We start from the raw sequence: 19,675 nt of genomic DNA, 5'->3' as shown, positions 1-19,675 counted from the left end.
CAGTTAAGCACTCAATAACTAACTGGAAGGTTGTTGGTTGGAACCCACCCAGAGGCACCTGAGAAGACAGTCCTGGTGGTCTGCTTCAGAAAGGTCACAGCCTTGAAAACCCTGTGGAGAAGTTCTGTTCTGCACACATGGGGTTGCCATGAGTTAGCATCCACTCCATGGCAGCTGGTTTGGAGTTTTTGTTTTTTAGTAAAGTGACAGGTTAAAAATCCTAATTTTTAGGTTTTTCATTTAATTTACACATCTTTTTCTGTTTATAAATCTAGCAAGTTTTTGCAAACGAGGCTTGAATAATATTTGGCTCCATTTACAAATTTGGCCATTGACAACTTCTAAACATTGAAAACAATATTTAGTTTTAAGTTCTTTGGCTGTCTGATTAAAAAACAAACCCTTCTCAAGTACTTAAGTAATTCTCATAAACCTAATAACTTAGTTTTACAAATATGGGAAGTCTTAAGTTCTCAATATTCTCATACTACTTATAAATCTAATAATATTTCACTGTACAATCACAAATGTAAATCAATTAAACACTTTAAATTAGAATAACAGATCCATTCCATTTGTCATCTTCCCAAATTCTCTTCAACGTTACGAATTCTAAAAAAGTGTACAAATTCTCTATCACAAAACTATTGATACTATAGGTCTTATTTCATCTTATATTCAATTCTATGGAAACCCTGGTGGCGTAGTGGTTAAGTGCTACAGCTGCTAACCAAAAGGTTGGCAGTTCAAATCCGCCAGGCACTTCTTGGAAACTCTATGGGCCAGTTCTACCCTGTCCTATAGGGTCGCTATGAGTCGGAATCGACTCGACGGCACTGGGTTTGTTTTTGGTTTTTATATTCAATTCTAAGTATCCCCAGCAATAAGATACATTTTCCCATTAAGGATATAATTGTTCATTGTCAGCAATTTTGGGGTTGCCTTCTCAAGTGGACTTTTGGGGGATGATTTTAAAAATATGTTTTTAAATCAAGAAGTTTATTATCATGATAAAGTAATGCATCTTGTTTGAAAGCAGAGTTGGAAAGTGATCATGGCTGTATGTAATCTCTGCCTCCACCCACCCCTACACACACCCTTGGTGTTTTCTCTTCACCCGAGATGCTCAATGGGCTGTTTCGAGGTCACACAGAAACTCATGCAAAACAGCAATCTGCCAGGAAAAATCTAAGGCTTGAAAACCAGATCCTTGAGGTGCCTGTGCCCCCTCAGGCTGCTGAGGCTGTGGACATGTGTGAGTGAGGATGGCTGATGCCCCACTGTCCTCTCGTTTCTGGCAGGTTGGTCTCATTCACCTTGGGCAGGAGCAGGTGCTCATCCAGCCGCTCAACAACTCCTGGGACCCCTTCAGTGGACGAGAGCATCTGGTCAGGCGCAAGTGGTCCTCAACACCCGGCCCCTCTGCCGAGGTGCAGGTCCCTGGGCAGCGTTGCAAGGTTCTAACAGGTGAGTCTGAGAAATGGCACCAGTGGTTCAGTGCACACTCACAGGTGTATCTCCAAATACACACGAGTCATGTGAGCAAGACCTTTAGTAATCAACCTTCTCCTTTCTGTCTACGCATATTAGGGCAGATTTCACGGGTAGCGGGCCTTTGGAAAAGTCATCATTTTGTTTTTGGAAGGAACCCAGGATCTCATTCATGCCATGCTTCGATTTTGTATGTCAGGAGCAGGCTAAAGACAGGAAAAGCTCAGTGGCTTATTTGTCAGACCTCGGGTTGGTGGCAGAGCTGGAGTGAGAATTCCCTCCCCTGAAGCTCTCCCAGAGCTTGCTCTTCTGATCCGGTGGTCCTCAGCTGGGCAGCACTAGTTAGAGTTCCCTGGGGACCTTCGAAGGCTCCCTGGTGGTGCAGTGGTTAAGAGCTTGGCTGCTAACCGAAAGGTCAGCAGTTCGAACCCACCAGCCACTCCCGGGGAGAAAGATGTGGCAGTCTGCTTGATAACGATTATAGCCTTAGAAGCCCTGTGGGGCAGCTCTACCCTGTTTAATAGGGCTACTATGAGTCAGAATGGACTTAATGCCAACAGGTTTGGTTTTTTGGCTTGGGGGACTTAAAGGATCCCTGGTTGCACAATGGTTAAATGCTTGGCTGTTAACTGAAAGGTCTGAGGTTCAAAACCACCAGCTGCTCCACTGGAGAAAGATGTGGCAGTCTGCTTCCAAAAAGATTACAGCCTTGGAAACCCCATGGGGCAGTTCTGCTCTGTTCTATAGGGTCGCTAAGAGCCAGAATTGACTTGATGGTGATGGGTTTGGTTTTTGCTCTGGGGGACTTTTAAAGCAGTGATCCTTGAAGTGTGACCCTGGGCCAGCAGCATCAGCAGCACCTGGGGACCTGATGACTCAGAAACTCTGGGGGTGGGCCCAGGAATCTGTGGCTTCACAAGTCCTCTAGGTGATTTCAGTGGTCACCGAAGTGTGAGGACTGCTGCTTTAAAAATGCCATGTGCTGGCCATCCCCCAAGAATCCTGATCTAATGGGTCTGAAGTGTGATTTGGGTATCAGTGTTTTTAAAGGAGATTCTGTTGTGCCACTCAGGGTGACCACCCAGGACCCCTGTCTTCTGTGCGAGCAGCCTGATGGTCACCTGTCAGGGGTTTAAGCACATTTCCTGGTGCTGTGTAACTAGCAGTCCATCTGCAGATGTCCTCTGATGAAGACCCACAATCTGCAATTCATGGCAGGAGAGCACGGGACCCCACGGCTAGCCTTTGGGAGTTTTAAGACTTATTTTTGTGTGCGTGTTTCTTGGTTTAGCATTCCAAGGACCTCAGAAATAAATTGATTGTATCATTCTAGAACAACATTGTTATTTGTAAGTGAGTCTCACTGCTCAGCTGTTGTGTGCTGTGTAGACCTCATTCTAGCCAGACTTTTGCCCTCCTTAGCCTGGTCTGCGTCTAGTAGGCGGCCTTATAGGTGATTTTGCTGAATAGAGGCTGTCTCTGAAGCCACAGGGAACTTGGGATGGTATATGCAGAGAGAATGGCACCAGGCACCAGGGCTTTTCCTCTGTTACTTTCTGCACTCTAACAAAAGGTAGACCTAGGTGTACAATGACCAGTATTTAAAAATACCCTCTAATGGGAAACAGTATGGATCCTTCGGTATGGATTACACCTGAATGTGAAGAAAACACAAATCCTCACAACTAGACTGATGAATAACATCGTGATAAATGGAGAAGAAATTGACGTTGTCAATAATTTCATTGTATTTGGTTCAAAAATCAATGTTCATGGAAGCAGCGGTCAAGAAATCAAACGACATATTGTATTGGGGAAATCTGCTGCAAAAGACCTCTTTAAACTTTTAAAAGGCGAACTATCACTTTAATGATTAAGGTACGCCTGACCCCAAGCCATGGTTTTTTCAGTCGCCTCGTATGCATGTGAAAGTTGCATAATGAAAAAGATAAACAGAAGAATAATTGGTGTTTGAACTGTGGCTCTGGTGGAGAATAATGAATATATTGTGGACTGCAAAAAGAATAAACAAATCAGTCTTAGAAGAAATACAACCAGAATGTTCCTTAGACTTGCTTATTTTGGATGTATCATCAGGAAAGACCAATTGCCAGAAAAGAACATCATGGTTGGTAAAGTAGAGGGTCAGCGAAAACGAGCGAAACCCTCAATAAGATGGATTGACACAGTAGCTTAAAGGTTCAAACACACCAGTGATCACGAAGATGGCACAGGACTGGGCAGTGTTTCGTTCTGTTACACGTGAAGTTGCCATGAGTTGGAGCCAGCTCAATGGCAGCTAACGACAACAATGGGAAATAGGGGTTTTGATAAATCCAGTGGTTGTTCGTGTGGGTGGGCTTGTTGATCCTATCTAGTTCAGTATTGGTGGATAATTTTTTTTCTCTGTTTTCAAGTAAATGATTGTTAGTAATTCAAAATCTTTTTGCATTTTCCGAAGCTGATCTGAATATATAAGGTCAGAAGCAGAGGGATTTATGCTGAAACAGTGGTTCTCAGCCTTGGCTTACATTGGCATCACCTGGGTAGTAAGAACTACGAAGACCCAGGTCCTACCCCCGGAGACCCAGTGTAACTGGTCTTCAGTGCAGCCCGTGCAGCTGGCTGTTTGAAAGTTCCCCAGGTGTTCAGATGTTCAGCCAGCATTGAGAACTACTTCACTAAAAAAAAAAAAAAAAAAATTAGACATGAGTTATAGCACATATGGGCCACCAGCTGTGGATTTCCTCTGGTGAGAACCATCAAGCAGGGCCATACAATGAAACCCAAGGGCCTAGGTGTTTTCCTCGGGGCTTGGAACCAGTTTATCCCCATTTGAACCCCCGCCGAGTATTTGCATTTCTAACAAGTTCCCAGGGGATGTTAATATTGCTGGTTAGGGACCAATTCTGAGAACCACCAGTAAAGCAGTGGTTCTCAAATTTATTATACCTAAGAATCACCTGGAAATCTTGTTAAACTGTAGATTCTGATGTAGTGTATCTGGGGTGGAAATACAAGTTCTCAGCAGGGGTATGAACTGGAAGGAACTGGTTTAAAGTCCTGGTTTTATTTCCACTTTTCCCTCCACGCAAGCCAGCACTCATCAACTGCTCCTCAGTGATCAGAAACCCAGTTGTGTTTGCTGTTGACATCAGAGAATATTTGTCTAGTTACCAACTCCCATCCTCTTGAGGGGAGTGACCAGGAATTGCTGACAAAATGATAAATTTTGCTGGTGTTTGCATTTTTGTTCCTAAGAATAGTTTTGAGGTACCCTTCTGATATAATGTTTAGGTTTTAATGAAGCAAACAAAATAAACAAAACTGGGGAGGGGTGGATGTGCTGGGAAGGAAGTTAGAACAAGAGCAGCTATGCCAATGGCTAATTAAAAGCTAATCTCCCCTTCCTTGCACTCATACCCCATGTGGACGTGTGTGTTGTGAAGGAGCAGTGTGTATATGTAAGTGGGAGCCAGACCCAGAAGAGAGGCCTCATTTTGCTTTTGGTCTTTTCTTGCTTTGTATGAATTACTCAGTAGACCTTGTTGCTGTGTTGATAAAGACAATGGTCCTTTTACTAGACTTAGCTAGCACCTTAGTTATCTAACGGTGCTCTAACAGAAAACCCACAAATGGATGGCTTTAACAGAAATTTATTTTCACACAGTTTGTTGTTGTTAGGTGCCACCAAGTCAGTTCCAACTCATAGCCACTGTGTGTACAACAGAAAGAAACACTGCCTGGTCCTGCGTCATCATCACAGTTGTTGCTATGTTTAAGCCCATTGTTGCAGCCTTTCTTAATTCATCTTGTTGAGGGTCTTCCTATTTTTCGCAGGCCCTCTACTTTATCAAGCATGATGTCCTTCTCCAGGGACTGATCCCTCCTGATAACATGTCTGAAGTATGTGAGACATTGTCTTGCCATCCTTGCCTCTGAGGAGCATTCTGGCTGCACTTCTTCCAAGACAGATATGTTTGTTCTTCTGGCAGTCTATGGTATATTCAAGATTCAAGATGGTAAAATAATAGGACTCATTTGCCACCAGGAACTTTGAAAATAGGAATCCTACAAACTCTCTGAGTAGTGATGAACTCTTTAGAACCCAAATATTCCATCCAACAGTGGTGTCTGTGAAGGCATTGATTGTTTTAAAGGCAAGGATTGTTTTAAAAAAATCGTTGTAGTTGTTTTATAGTGTTGTCTGCTGGCATTGTGGTTAAGAGCTACAGCTGCTAACCAAAGATCAGCAGTTCAAATCCACCAGGCGCTCCTTGGAAGTCCTGTGGGACAGTTCCATTCTGCCCTGTAGGCTCGCTATGAGTTGGAGTTAACTTGATGGCAATGAGTTTGTTTTTTTTGGTTCATGTATAGCATCATAAAGTTAATTTTAGTGAATATTTGGAGGTTACCGTAACTCTTTAAAAATGACGTATTGCTAATTTATGCAGTAACTTGCATGTACAATTACATATGTTATATATAATTGATTGGGACTTGTGGTTTGTATCAATTGTTTAGAAATAGCAGAAATCAAACTGGCTAAAATATTAAAGACATCATTAACATGGGCATATGAAATACAGGAGTCCAGCAATAGGTTGGGTTTCAGGTAAGGCTCGCTCAGGTGGGCTTGGCGTCTCTGCAGTTCTTTGCCTGTAAGACAGCTTTTTCTTCAGCTGGCTTCTCTCATGGTTACAAAGAGGCTACGGCAGTTCCAGTTTTCACATTTCCAAATTATACCAGAATACTGGACAATGTCTGTTTCTCAAATGCCCCAGCAAGTATCCTAAACTTTCCACGAAGGCATAGAATGCTGTGTAGATTGACATGTGCTGATAGCATAGGTCTGGATGGCTGGAACCCATCACTGTGGAAGAGGAATGTATTACCCTGCTTGACTTTGAACGCTCAGAGCCTAGCCTGGAGGCTGGGATGTGGTCAGTTCCACCCAAAGAGCAGGACAGCTATTTAGGGAGACAACCACAAAATCAAACATAATTGCCTAATTTTGAGATATCGGACATGTCTTATAAGTGGACACCTAATTTTAAATGTTTCGCCTGCATCTTCCACTATTATGTAGTTATTTGTAAGAACCCAGTAGCAGCTGTTTTTCATGCTTTGCATGCTTAAAATTAAATAACAACAGCAGCAACAACAACAACAAGGCAGCCCCCCATTTTTCAAATAGAATCTAACCAAAAATCAGTCTTTAAAAGCAAATTTCTTCAGGTCTAACTTGTTTTTAGTTGATGTTCAGTTGGCTCTCACTCATGGTGACTTTATGATAGAATGAAACGCTGCCCAGTGCCATCGTAATGATCACTGGAAGTTTGAGTCCATTGTTGGGGTCGGGTGTAACTTATGTATAGTAAAATATAAACATATTATGTGTAGTTCAGTGAATTTTTACAGATGTGTATCTCTGTGTAACCACTATAAACCGAGATGTAGACGGTTCCCGTCACCCACACACTGTCCTCATACTCCTTTTCCAGCCAATAGCCCTCTCCGTCCCTAGGAGAGGAAACAATTTTTCTGACTTGTGACAATCTGGATTAGGTTTGCCTGTTCTTGAACCTCATTTAAATGGAGTCATATAGTGTGTACTCTTTGTGTCTGACTTCTTTTGCTCAGTGTAATGTGTGAGATTTGTTCAGGTTGTTGCATGTAGTTTGTGTGTATCAATCCTTCACTACTTATTATCTCTGTGGCAATAATCCTTTGTATCAGTATACCACTCCTGTTGATAAATATTTAAATTATTCCCTTTTTGGCTATTATGAATGAGTGAAATGAGGATTCTTGTACATGTGTTTTGCTTACATATGCACTCATTTCTATTGGATATATATCTAGGAGTGGAATTGTTGGGCTTATGGTAGGTATATATTTAACTTTATTGCAAACTGCCAAAATAGTTCTTTGAAGTGGTTGTATCATATTACATTTTCACCATCAATGAATGAGTTACTCTGTATCCTCACCAACACTTGGTATTGTCAGTGTTCTTAATTCTAGCCATTCTGGTGGGTATGTAGTAGTTTCTCATTGTGTTTTGAATTTGCGCCAATATATCTTGAGAAATTTGTTCTATGAGAAAGAGAAAGAAGAACAGGCTAAAAGCTTGACTCTCTTTAGTGTGACCCCTGAGGAGTCCCTTAACCTCTTGTGCCTTGGTTTCCTCATTTCTTAAATTGAGATGCTGGTGCCTGTCCTGTTTCTCTGGGTTATTGACAAGGAACACAACAGATGTTACCACTGCCAGCCACATTGGTGGGGACATTAAACAGAACTCTCACAAATGCCTAAAAGATAAACAAACAAACAAAAAATAAATTTAGAAGAAATTTGAAAAGGAAACCTTACCAGAGGAACTGATATAATAGTTGGCTGGTCATCTATTCACAGTTTTACTCTTGATAAATGTTTAAGAGCTGGGTAACCTCAGGAAGGTTAATGAGCCTTTCTATACCTCAGTTTCATCATCTACAGCTTAATGACGTCATTTCCCTTTTGTTGTTATGTTGTTAGGTGCCCTCGAGTCGGTTCTGACTCATAGCGACCCCCTGCACAACAGAAAGAAACACTGCCTGGTCCTGCGCCATCCTTAAAATCACTGGTATGATTGAGCTCATTGTTGCAGCCACTGTGTCAGTCCACCTTGTTGAGGGTCTTCCTCTTTTCCGCTGACCCTGTACTCTGTCAAGCATGATGTCCCTTTCCAGGGACTGATCCCTCCTGACAACACGTCCAAAGTATGTAAGATGCAGTCTCACCATCCTTGCCTCTAAAGAGCATTCTGGTTGTACTTCTTCTAAGACAGATTTGTTTGTTCTTTTGGCAGTCCATGGTATATTCAATATTCTTTGCGAACACCACAATTCAAAAGCGGCGTTCTTCTTCAGTCTTCCTTATTCATTGTTCAGCTTTCACATGCATATGATGCCATCAGAAATACCATGGCTTGGGTCAGGTACACCTTAGTCTTCAGGGTGACATCTTTGCTCTTCAACACTTTGAAGAGGTCCTTTGCAGCAGATTTACCCAATGCAATGCATCTTTTGATTTCTTGACTGCTGCTTCCATGGCTGTTGATTGTGGATCCAAGTAAAATGAAATCCTTGACAACTTCAATCTTTTCTCCGTTTATCATGATGCTTCTCCTTGGTCCATTTGTGAGGATTTTTGTTTTCTTTAAGTTGAGGTGCAATCCATACTGAAGGCTGTGGTCTTTGATGATCTTCATTAGTAAGTGCTTCAAGTCCTCTTCACTTTCAGCAAGCAAGGTTGTGTCGTCTGCATAATGCAGGTTGTTAATGAATCTTCGAAGGTCCAATCCTGATGCCCCATTCTTCTTCGTATAGTCCAGGTTCTCGGATTATTTGCTCAGCATACAGATTAAATAGGTATGGTGAAAGAATACAGCCCTGACGCACACCTTTCCTGACTTTAAACCAATCAGTATCCCCTTGTTCTGTCCGAACAACTGCCTCTTGATTTATGTAAAGGTTCCTTATGAGCACAATTAATTGTTCTGGAATTCCCATGCTTCACAATGTTATCCATAGTTTGTTATGATCCACACAGTCGAATGCCTTTGCGTAGTCAATAAAACACAGGTAAACATCCTTCTGGTATTCTCTGCTTTCAGCCGGGATCCATCTGACATCAGCAATGATATCCCTGGTTCCACGTCCTCTTCTGAAACTGGCCTGAATTTCTGGCAGTTCCCTGTCGATACACTGCTGCAGCCGTTTTCGAATGATCTTCAGTAAAATTTTGCTTGCCTGTGATATTAACGATATTGTTCTGTAATTTCTACATTCGGTTGGGTTACCTTTCTTGGGAATAGGCATAAATATGGATCTCTTCCAGTCAGTTGGCCAGGAAGCTGTCTTCCATATTTCTTGGCATAGACAAATGAGCACCTCCAGTGCTGCATCCGTTTGTTGAAACATCTCAGTTGATATTCCATCAATTCTTGGAGCCTTGTTTTTCGCCAATGCCTTCAGAGCAGCTTGGACTTCTTCCTTCAGTACCATCGGTCCCTGATCATATGCCACCTCTTGAAATGGTTGAATATAGACTAATTCTTTTTGGTATAATGACTCTGTGTATTCCTTCCATCTTTTTTGATGCTTCCTGTGTCGTTTAATATTTTCCCCCATGGAATCCTTCACTATTGCAACTCAAGGCTTGAATTTTTTCTTCAGTTCTTTCAGCTTGAGAAACACCGAGTGTGTTCTTCCCTTTTTGTTTCCCATCTCCAGCTCTTTGCACATATCATTGTAATACTTTACTTTGTCTTCTGGAGCTGCCCTTTGAAATCTTCTCTTCAGTTCTTTTACTCCATCAATTCTTCCTTTTGCTTCAGCTGCTTGACGTTCAAGAGCAAGTTTCATAGTCTCCTCTGACATCCATCTTGGTCTTTTCTTTCTTTCCTATCTTTTCAGTGACCTCTTGCTTTCTTCATAGATGATGTCCTTAATGTCATTCCACAACTCATCTGGTCTTTGGTCACTAATGTTCAGTGCGTCAAATCTGTTGTTCAGATGGTCTCTAACTTCAGGTGGGATATGCTCAAGGTCATATTTTGGCTCTCGTGGACTTGCTCTGATTTTCTTCAGTTTCAGCTTGAACTTGCATATGAGCAATTGATGGTCTCTTCTGCAATCAGCCCCTGGCCTTGTTCTGACTGATGATATTGAGCTTTTCCATCATCTTTTTCCACAGATGTGGTCAATTTGATTTCTGTGTGTTCCATCTGGCAAGGTCCATGTGTATAGTCGCCGTTTATGTTGGTGAAGGTATTTGCAATGAAGAAGTCGTTGGTCTTGCAGAATTCTCTCATTCGATCTCCGGCATTGTTTCTGTCACCAAGGCCACGCTTTCCAACTACTGACCCTTCTCCTTTGTTTCCAACTTCCACATTCCAACCGCCAGTAATTATCAATGCATCTTGATTGCATGATCAATCAATTTCAGACTGCAGCAGCTGATAAAAATCTATTTCTTCATCTTTGGCCCTAGTGGTTTGTGCGTAAATTTGAATGATAGTCGTATTAACTGGTCTTCCTTGTAGGCATATGGATATTATCCTATCACTGACAGCATTGTACTTCAGGATAGATCTTGAAACGTTCTTTTTGACGATGAATGCAACACCATTCCTCTTCAAGTTGCCATTCCCAGCATAGTAGACTATATGATTGTCCAACTCAAAAAGGCCAATACCTGCCCATTTCAGCTCACTAAAGCATAGGATATCAATGTTTATGCGTTCCATTTAATTTTTGACCATTTCCAGTTTTCCTAGATTCATACTTCATACATTCCTGGTTCTGATTATTAATGGATGTTTGTAGCTATTTCTTCTCATTTTGAGTAGTGCCGCATCAGCAGATGAAGGTCCCGAAAGCTTTACTCCATCCACGTCAGTAAGGTCGACTCTACTTTGAGGAGGCAGCTCTTCCCCAGTCATCTTTTGAGTGCCTTCCAACCTGGGGGGCTCATCTTCCAGCACTATACCAGACAATGTTCCACTGCTATTCATAAGGCTTTCACTGGCTAATGCTTTTCAGAAGTAAACTGCTGGGTCCTTCTTCCTAGTCTGTCTTAGTCTGGAAGCTCGGCTGAAACCTTTCCTCCATGGGTGACCCTGCTGGTATCTGACTACTGGTGGCATAGCTTCCAGCATCACAGCAACACGCAAGCCCCCACAGTATGACAAACTGACAGACACATGGGGGATTTCCCTTTTAGGGTGTATTAAATAAGATAATGCATATGTGGTACTTAGTAGCTAATAATATAGCTACTGTTGCAGCTTCTGCAGATATAATGTATATTATTTGTATACCACTTCTTCCTTATTAAGGGGGCCACTTCAATGTCCTTGTTCTCTAAAAAGTGGGAGAGAAAGAGCCTGTTGAGCACTGAGCTGGATGCCAAAGACTCTCATTATTGTCCTTGAATTTGTCCTTCCTGCCTTTTGAGCCAATTCATAATGAAATTGAGCAACTTTAGTATTTCCAGACCAGAAGTTGCCCTTACAGGTCATGTGCTTACGGTTCCCCTCGCTTTTGTTCATTGAGCTGTCAGACATTTGTTGACCCTCTGCTGTGTGCCACTGTATTCTCTAGGTAACTGGGCACACTTTGGAGACCATGACACAGCATGGTCTCTGCCTCCATGGGGCTCAGGGTTTGGTGGGGGAGTCATACAGGCAGTAAAGAAGCAATCAAATGTAGCAGGTATAGATTAAGTCTAGTTATGAAATGTTTACATTAGGCAAAAAAAAAAAAAATCACAAAATAAAACAAAAAGTAGAAGCCCACATTCAGACTCAACCCATGTGAACATCTGGCCATGTTTGCTGCAGGTTTTTTTTTGGAGGGGGTCGAAAAATGAAAATTTATGGCTATGAACTGGAGGTCCCTCTGTTCCTCCCTTATCATCCCCCTAGTTTATTCTCTTGATATAACTACCATACTGAGGTTGGTGTGAATCTTTCTCATCAGGTTTTTATAGTTACCTAACATTTGAGAGATATATACATATATATATATAGTGATAAACGAGGAGCCCTGGTGGCATACTGGTTAAGTGGAACGGCTGCTAACCAAGAGGTGGGCAGTTTGAATCCAACAGCTGCCCCTTGGAAACCTGTGGGGCAGTTCTCCTCTGTCTCATGGGGTCCCTATGAGTAGGAGTCAACTCTGCAGCAACGGGTTTTTTGTAGCACACATGTACATGAAGAATTTCCTACTGTGCAGCTTGCACTGATCCCTCACAGTACATGAAGAATTTGTACATGAAGAATGTACATGAAGAATTTCCTACTGTGCAGCTTGCACTGATCCCTCACAGTAACGCTTTCGTGGTTTATCCGTGTTCATACATGGAACTCTAGTTCACTGATTTTAATTGTAGAGGTTTGTCTTTTTTTTTTTTCCTAATTTATCTTTTTAAAGAACTAGCTTTGGTTTTATTCCCTACTGCTTTTTGTTTTTGCTTTCGTCTTTAATGTCACTGGATCTTTATTATTCCTTTTTTTCTACGTTCTCTAGATGTATTCCATTACTTTTCTAACTTCTTGAGTTCATTAACTTTTCATCTTTATTCATTTTTAATTTATGGATTTAAGGCTACATATTTCCCTGTAAGCACAGCTTAAGCCACATACAACTTTTGATATGTAATATTTCCAGTAGTATTCAGTTCTAAAAATTTTCTGATGTCCACTCTAACTTTTTTTCTGGAGAGGCAGTAGTAAATAAGCCTGGAAAACCTGGAATATATTATTATGAGCGATAAATGCAGGTTGCATAGTATGAAACCATTTACATGCAGTAGTAAAGTTAAGAATTTAGAGATAGGTTTACTGAGTTTGAATTCCTGGATCTACCACTTACTAGCTGAGTGAGGTTAGGTAAATTTTTAACCCCTTTGTGCCTCAATTTCTTTATTTGTAAAATCGTGATAATTGTATATACTTTATAGACTTAAAAAAACAATTAAATAAGTTAATGTATATTTAAAGTATTTACAACAGTGTTTGGCACAAATTAAGTAGTGCTGGTGGTACAGTGGAAACCCTGGTGGCGTAGTGGCTAAGTGCTACAGCTGCTAACCAAAGGATTGGCAGTTTGAATCCACCAGGCACTCCTTGGAAACTTTGTGGGGCAATTCTACTCTGTCCTATAGGGTCGGTATGAGTTGGAATCAACTCGACGGCACTGGGTTTGGTTTTTTGGGTTGGTGGTACAGTGGAGCCCTGGTGGCGCAGTGGTGAAGAGCTCGGCGGCTAACCAAAAGATAGGAAGTTCAAATCCACGAGCCACTCCTTGGAAACCCTATGGGGCAGTTCTATTCTGTCCTGTGGGCTTGTTATTAGTCAGAATTGACTTGATGGCAACAGGTTTGGTTTTTCGGGTTTCGGTGGTGCGGTGGTTAAGTGTTTGGCTGCTAAACAAAAGGTCGGCAGTTCGAATCCACAATCTGCTCCTTGGAAACCCTATGGGGCAGTTCTACTCTGTCCTATAGGGTTGCTGAGTCAGAATCGACTCGATGGCAACAGGTTTTGGCTTTATATTGCTATCTATTATTATTACTACCATACCTATAAATAATTGAATTTTTATAATTTTTTTATCATGTAAGTTTCTGCCATCTTTAATAATTATATTTCTGTGCATAGTGATGAGAGATATGGCCCATATAATGTTTCCATTTGACTCTTTTTTATAGCTCTATTTCTCTACTGAGATTTCTTTTCTTTTCATTCATTGTGAGCATATTTTCCTTTAAGTCCTTGAGCATAGTGATAATAGTTACCTTAAAATTTTTGTCTGCTATTCTTAATGTCTGGGCCGTCTTGGGGTTTGGTCTCCATTGATTGCTTTTCCTCTTGATAATGGGTCATATTTTCTTAGTTCTTAGTATGCCAAGTAATTTTGGATTGTGTCCTGGATATTGTGATTGTAGTGTGGATACTCTGGATTCTAGCATATTTCTCTGAAGAGTATTTTAGCTGGCAGTTAATTTTGTTGGACTCAAACTACAAACTTTGTCTCTTGAGTGGCAGCTCAAGTCTCAGTTGAGCTCTTTTATCCTTAGCTAGAGTCTTTCCCAAGCAGGGATCAGCCAGAGATTTGGGTACAACTTATATATAGAATTTGAGGCTCTTCTTCTCTGATTCTCTCTTTTGGTTTCCAGTGCCTTTGTTGCCTTGAACTCTGTCCTCTGGTTCTTCAAACTTGCTATTAGAGTATTAGCCACACTATATAACACTACCTAAGCCTGCCTTCAAGGTCCTTGGATGGCACAAAAGGTTTGTGCTTGACTTTTAACCTAAAGGTTAGGAGTTTGAACCCACCCCATGGTGCTGCAGAAGAATATTCTGGTGATCTGCTTCTACAATTCTACTGTGTAACACTTAGGGTCCCCATGAGTTGAATCGACTTGATGGCAAGCTTTTTTAGGCCTGCCTCAGGCAAAAAGCCCCTGTACTGTCCTCTTTTTCCAAGTGTTGACTGCCCCCTAAATCTGTTTGCTTTTGATCACTTTCCAGTGCTTTCAAGCCATTGGATTTTTTGTGTTTTGTTCACGTTTATAGTTATCCACGGGAGGTTCAGGTTCATTAGAGGTGTCTTGGTCATACTGCATCCTGTAGGGTATTGATTCTTTGATAATTGTTGAGATTTGCATTGTGGTCTAGGACATGAGCATTTTAGTTTTAATAAGTATTTTATGTGTACATGAAAAGGATGTGTATTCTTTAATTATTATGAACAGTGTTCTATATATGTCTATTAGCTCAAGTTGTTGTGATGTTGAAATTATTCATATCCTTGTTATTTTTGGCCTGCTTGATTTGTTTTAGTTAGAGCCATATTAAAATCTTACAATTTATTGTAGTTTTCAGAGTTTTACCTTTTAATTGTTTAATTTTTGTGTTATATGTTGTGAGGCAGTATTGTTTGGTATATAGTGGTCTAGCAGCTATATTCCTGGTGAACTATACCTTTTAGCATTATGTAATGGGCCATTTTTATCCCTGGTAATGCTTTTGGCCTTATAGCTGTTTTTATTTAGTATTGCCAATTCAAGTTTTATTTTGGTTATGTTTGCCTGATGTTTCTTTTTCCACAGCTTTTTTTTTTTTTAGTCCTTCTCTGTCATGATATTTTATGTGTGTTTCCTAAAAGTAAAATATGCCTGAATTTAGAAAAAAATGTTCAGTTTGGGAATATCTGTCTTTTAATTGGCAAGGTTAGTGTTTTTATATTTGTGATATTTCTGATAGAATTGAGTTTATTTCTAACATTTTGTATTTTGTTTTCTACTTATAATACCGTGCTTTTTCTTATTTCTTTTTCTTTCCTTTTTCCCTTTGTTTTCATCACTTTCCCTTATTTTCCCTTTCTCTCTTCTGCTGGTTTGGAAGTTCTATGATCTATGAAAAAAAATTTTTTTTGTAATTGTTTTAAGCTTTACATTTTTAAAAACATGTTTGTCTTAAGGAAGTCTAAAGGTAATGAGGTTATCTTTTATTTTCCCAAGTAACACGAAAGCCTTCAAATACTTTCACTTTGATTTTCCAAGTTACTTTTGTATATTAATTTAATTGTATTTTGTTTTTATCCCCTCCCAATCATCATCATCATAAATTTTACAGTTAGAGTTATTTAGATTTGCTCCTATATTTACCAGTTTATTTGCTCATTATTGTTTCTTATAAACCACTTCTCTGGGTTTCATGTCCTTATTCTTAATATTTTTCAGTGAGGATTTGTGAGTAGTTAAATTACCTTTTCTTTTCCAAAATTGTGTTTATTTCACCCTTACTCTTTAACAATAGTTTAATATAGAATTCTAGATTGGCTGTTATCTTTTTTTAACACTTGGAAAATTATTCCACAGTCTTCTGACTTCTATTTTTTTGCTACAAAAATGTCTCCTAATTTTAGATCCTGTGTAGATAATGTGGCTTTTCTCTCTGAAGGTTGAAAAATGTTATTGTCTTAGTGTTCTATAGCATATCTGTGATGGGTTTCCCATGTTTATCCCTCTTGGGACTCATTGTGATTTTCAAATATGCAGATTCATAGCTTTTGTCACTTCTGGAAAAGGCTCAACCTCTATCTCTTTGAAACGTGCCTCTACTGCATTATCTCATTATTCCCCTTCTGGAATTCCTAGTCTATGTGTGTGGACCTTCCTATTCTTAACTTCATGGTTCATAGTCTCTTTCTATGCTTTTGGTCTCTTCGTCTGTATTCTGCATTCTGGATGTATTTCTGTCATCTACCTTCCAGTTCACTAGATTTCTCTTAAATTGGGTCTAATCTGCCATTTAATCCATCCACTGAGTTTTTAATTTTAGTGGCTATATTTTTTTACTTACAGGAGTTATATTTGATTTTTTCCAACTATTTGTCCTTTTTTTTTAATAGCATTCTGTTCTTCCATTATAATGTTACTTTTTTTTTTTTTTAACTCCTTGATTATTTTTAACTTAATTATTTTAAGTCTTTCTCAAATTATTCTATCATCTGAATTTCTGGGGGTGCTCATCTTTTTGTTGTGTCTTCTTGCTCTTCCTGATACTGGACCATTTTTTTGTGTGGATTGTAATTTTGTATTGTATGCTCAGTTTAAGCTGCTGTGTCTCCTGCATCTGCCTCGCCCTGAGAGTCTCCTATGCTTTGGGCTATGGAAAAATCTTTACTGAGTAGTTTCATATGTGCTTCTGTCAGAGGTCCCAAAGCTTGTTCACAGTCCGAGTATGATTTCTACTTCAATGCTTTTTCTTAGGATATCTGTACCATAGGAGTCATGTGTGTGTCTTTGTGTAGCACAGGCTGGAAGCTTTGAATTGGAGACTCTACTAACAACACTGGCATTCGGAGGTCATACTTTTCTGCCACTTGCCTGTGCCAGTGGATGGTCTTTTCCCAGCCCCTCGAGGTCCTGGCTAGATTTCCTATCTCCATCTGGCAGTTTAACACTGGTCCCTCACCCTTTAGGCCGATGTTGTCGTCATTGTTAGTTGCTGTTGAGTCAGCTGTGACTCATGGTGACCTTACGTATGACAGAATGAAACATTGCCTGGTCCTGTGCCATCTTCATGATTGTTGGTATGTTTGAGCTCATTCTTGCAGCTGTTGTGTCAGTCTATCTCATGGAGGGTTTCCCTCATTTTCGCTGACCCTCGACTTTACCAAACATGATGTCTTTTTCTAGTGATTGGTGTTTCCCGATAATGTGCCCAGAGTAAGTGAGCTGAATTCTTGCCATCCTTGCTTCTGAGGAACATTCCATTTATTTATTTGGGTCTAATATCTGCTGGATTTCTGAGGCTGCAAATCACTCACTTCCTGCTTCAGGTGTGAAATTTCTTTTTATCTCTAGAACTTGCAGATTTCCATTTTCTTATTTACATTTGCCTAAAATATTAAAACACTTTGGGGAAGTTATATTTTGTATGCTATTTCAAGGTCTTTTAGTTGTCTGACTATAGTTATGAATGTATTCATGAATATTTTACTCATCGGTATGAATATCTTACCTCCTCAGACTCAGGAGTGTAAGAAATGCCGTATAATCTCATCATTTGGAAGTCAAATGACATCTGACTCTAAGCCCACATCTCAGTCACTGACGAAGGCTTTCCTCTGCATACTGTGTGAATGTCCCTGAGGTCTTTTAAGTGCAGCACTTTCAGGGCTACCCTCTGTCCTTATAGTTTTCTGGTCACTGGTGAAATGCACGTTATTGAAGCCTGTTGTCATTGTTAGCTGCCATCAAGTTGGTTCCGACTCATGGCAAACCTATGTACAGAATGAAACACTGCCCAGTCCTGTGCCACCCTCACGATCGTTGCAGTGTTTGAGCCCATTGTTGTAGCCACTGTGTCAGTCCATCTAGTCGAGGGTTTTCCTCTCATTTGCTGACTCTCCACTTTATTAAGCATGATTTCCTTCTACAGGGACTGGTCCCTCCTGATAACATGTCCTAAGTACGTGAGATGAAGTTTTGTCAACTTTGCCTCTAAGGAGCATTCTGGCTGTACTTCTTCCAAGACAGATTTGTTTGTTCTTCCGACAGTCCATGGTATATTCAGTATTCTTTGCCAACACTGTAATTCAAATCCATCATTTTTTCTTTGATCTTCCTTATTCACTGTCCAACTTTCAGGTGCATATGAGGCAATTGAAAATACCATGGCTTGGGTCAGGTGCACCTTGGTCCTCAGAGTGACATATTTGCTTTCTAATGCTTGAAAAAGGTCTTTTGCAGTAGATTTGCCCAATTCAATGTGTGATTTGATTTCTTGACTGCTGCTTCCGTGGGCATTGGTTGTGGATTGAAGTAAAATGACATCCTTGACAACTTCAGTATCCTCTAATAGGATTATATCCATAGGTATAGAGGTTAGGATTCCAACATATATTTTGGGGGGACACAATTCAATCCATAACACTTTCTTTTGTGACCTCGAGCATAAGAATAGTCTGTTTTGTCAGTATTGTCCAAAGGAAATACTCATTGATTTAACAGTTCTTTGAAATTTGAGTTTGCTCACTTGTGCCCTAGGAAGTGATGGTCGTTATTCTGGTGAAACATTACTTGGGAGCCCTGTAAGAGTGTGGCCTGGTGGCATTTCTGATGTGTGCCTGCTGGCTTATCCGGATCTGGAGGGATCTATTTGGTGCTGATGTTAGCAGTTGGCCAAACAAGTGTCCAGACTGGGAGACCAGACAGATTTCCTGCCCCCACGAGGCTCAGGGACTGTACTTAACACTCACGGCTGCCCAGTGCTGATGGAGGCACTGTTGAGATCCTCATAAGAGCTGTTTGGATTCGTAGTCTTCCCAGAAAAGCCCACGGGGACCGTTTGTCTTGTAGTGCTCAGTAACAGTCATATCTTCATTTGCTGCTGTCTTCCAAGCTCAGCTTTCACAAGCTTTGAAGAGAATCTCTGATCCTGCTGCCCAATTTATATGAGCCATGTGATCACATTTTTATTTCTTTTAAAGACAAATGACTGAGGAAACCTTTTGCATTTGCTCTTGGGGTCTTTGCATGGGTGTAAGGTGCTTGATTAATCATTGTCTGGAAAGACTACAATTAAAACCTCGTATCACTCTAGAAGCCCTGGTGGCACAGCAGTTAAGAGCTCAGCTCCTACCCAAAAGATTGGCAGTTTGAATCCACCAACTGCTTTGGAAACTCTATGCGGCAGTTCTACTCTGTTCTGTAGGGTCATTATGAGTTGGAATCAATTTGACGGCAGTGGGTTTGGGTTATTATTATTCCCTGAGGCCGTGTGACTCAGTGGATGTGGAGGCTGTAAGATACTGTCACATGGGCACTGAGTGACACCTGCCTGTGCCGCTTGGCTGTGGAGACACCCTGCATTCCCTGCCACGGGGCGACCCTGGCTCTGCTAGCCAGCCTGCAGAGGTGTGGAGACAAGTCGGCCAGTTTCTCTTATTCCTACATCACCTAGTCTGTAAAAGAAGGGTCATACTTTTTTCAAAAAGTATTTTTACTTCACCAAGTTGCTGGGAGTTGTATGAGCTACTGTGAATATGTTTTTTATTAAGTACAACATATTATACCTGGAAGTCCTGGATGATGGAAATGGTTAATGCGCTCAGCTGCTAAC

The 19,675-nt window shown here is 40.6% G+C and overlaps 1 protein-coding gene across 1 annotated transcript in view; it reads left to right on the top strand.

Annotated features, from left to right (window-relative positions):
* ADAMTS17 (ADAM metallopeptidase with thrombospondin type 1 motif 17) overlaps window positions 1-19,675 on the top strand; it is a 473,699-nt gene that overhangs the window by 9,812 nt on the left and 444,212 nt on the right. Inside the window, exon 3 of the mRNA XM_049905242.1 lies at window positions 1,302-1,467. Coding sequence (XP_049761199.1) covers window positions 1,302-1,467 — 166 coding nt within the window. The remainder of the gene's footprint in view (window positions 1-1,301; window positions 1,468-19,675) is intronic.

This window comes from Elephas maximus, chromosome 13, assembly GCF_024166365.1.
Source record: "Elephas maximus indicus isolate mEleMax1 chromosome 13, mEleMax1 primary haplotype, whole genome shotgun sequence".
NCBI lineage: Eukaryota > Metazoa > Chordata > Mammalia > Proboscidea > Elephantidae > Elephas > Elephas maximus.
Note: the sequence above shows the minus strand (reverse complement) of the source record. Positions and strands in the feature narration are given on the sequence as shown.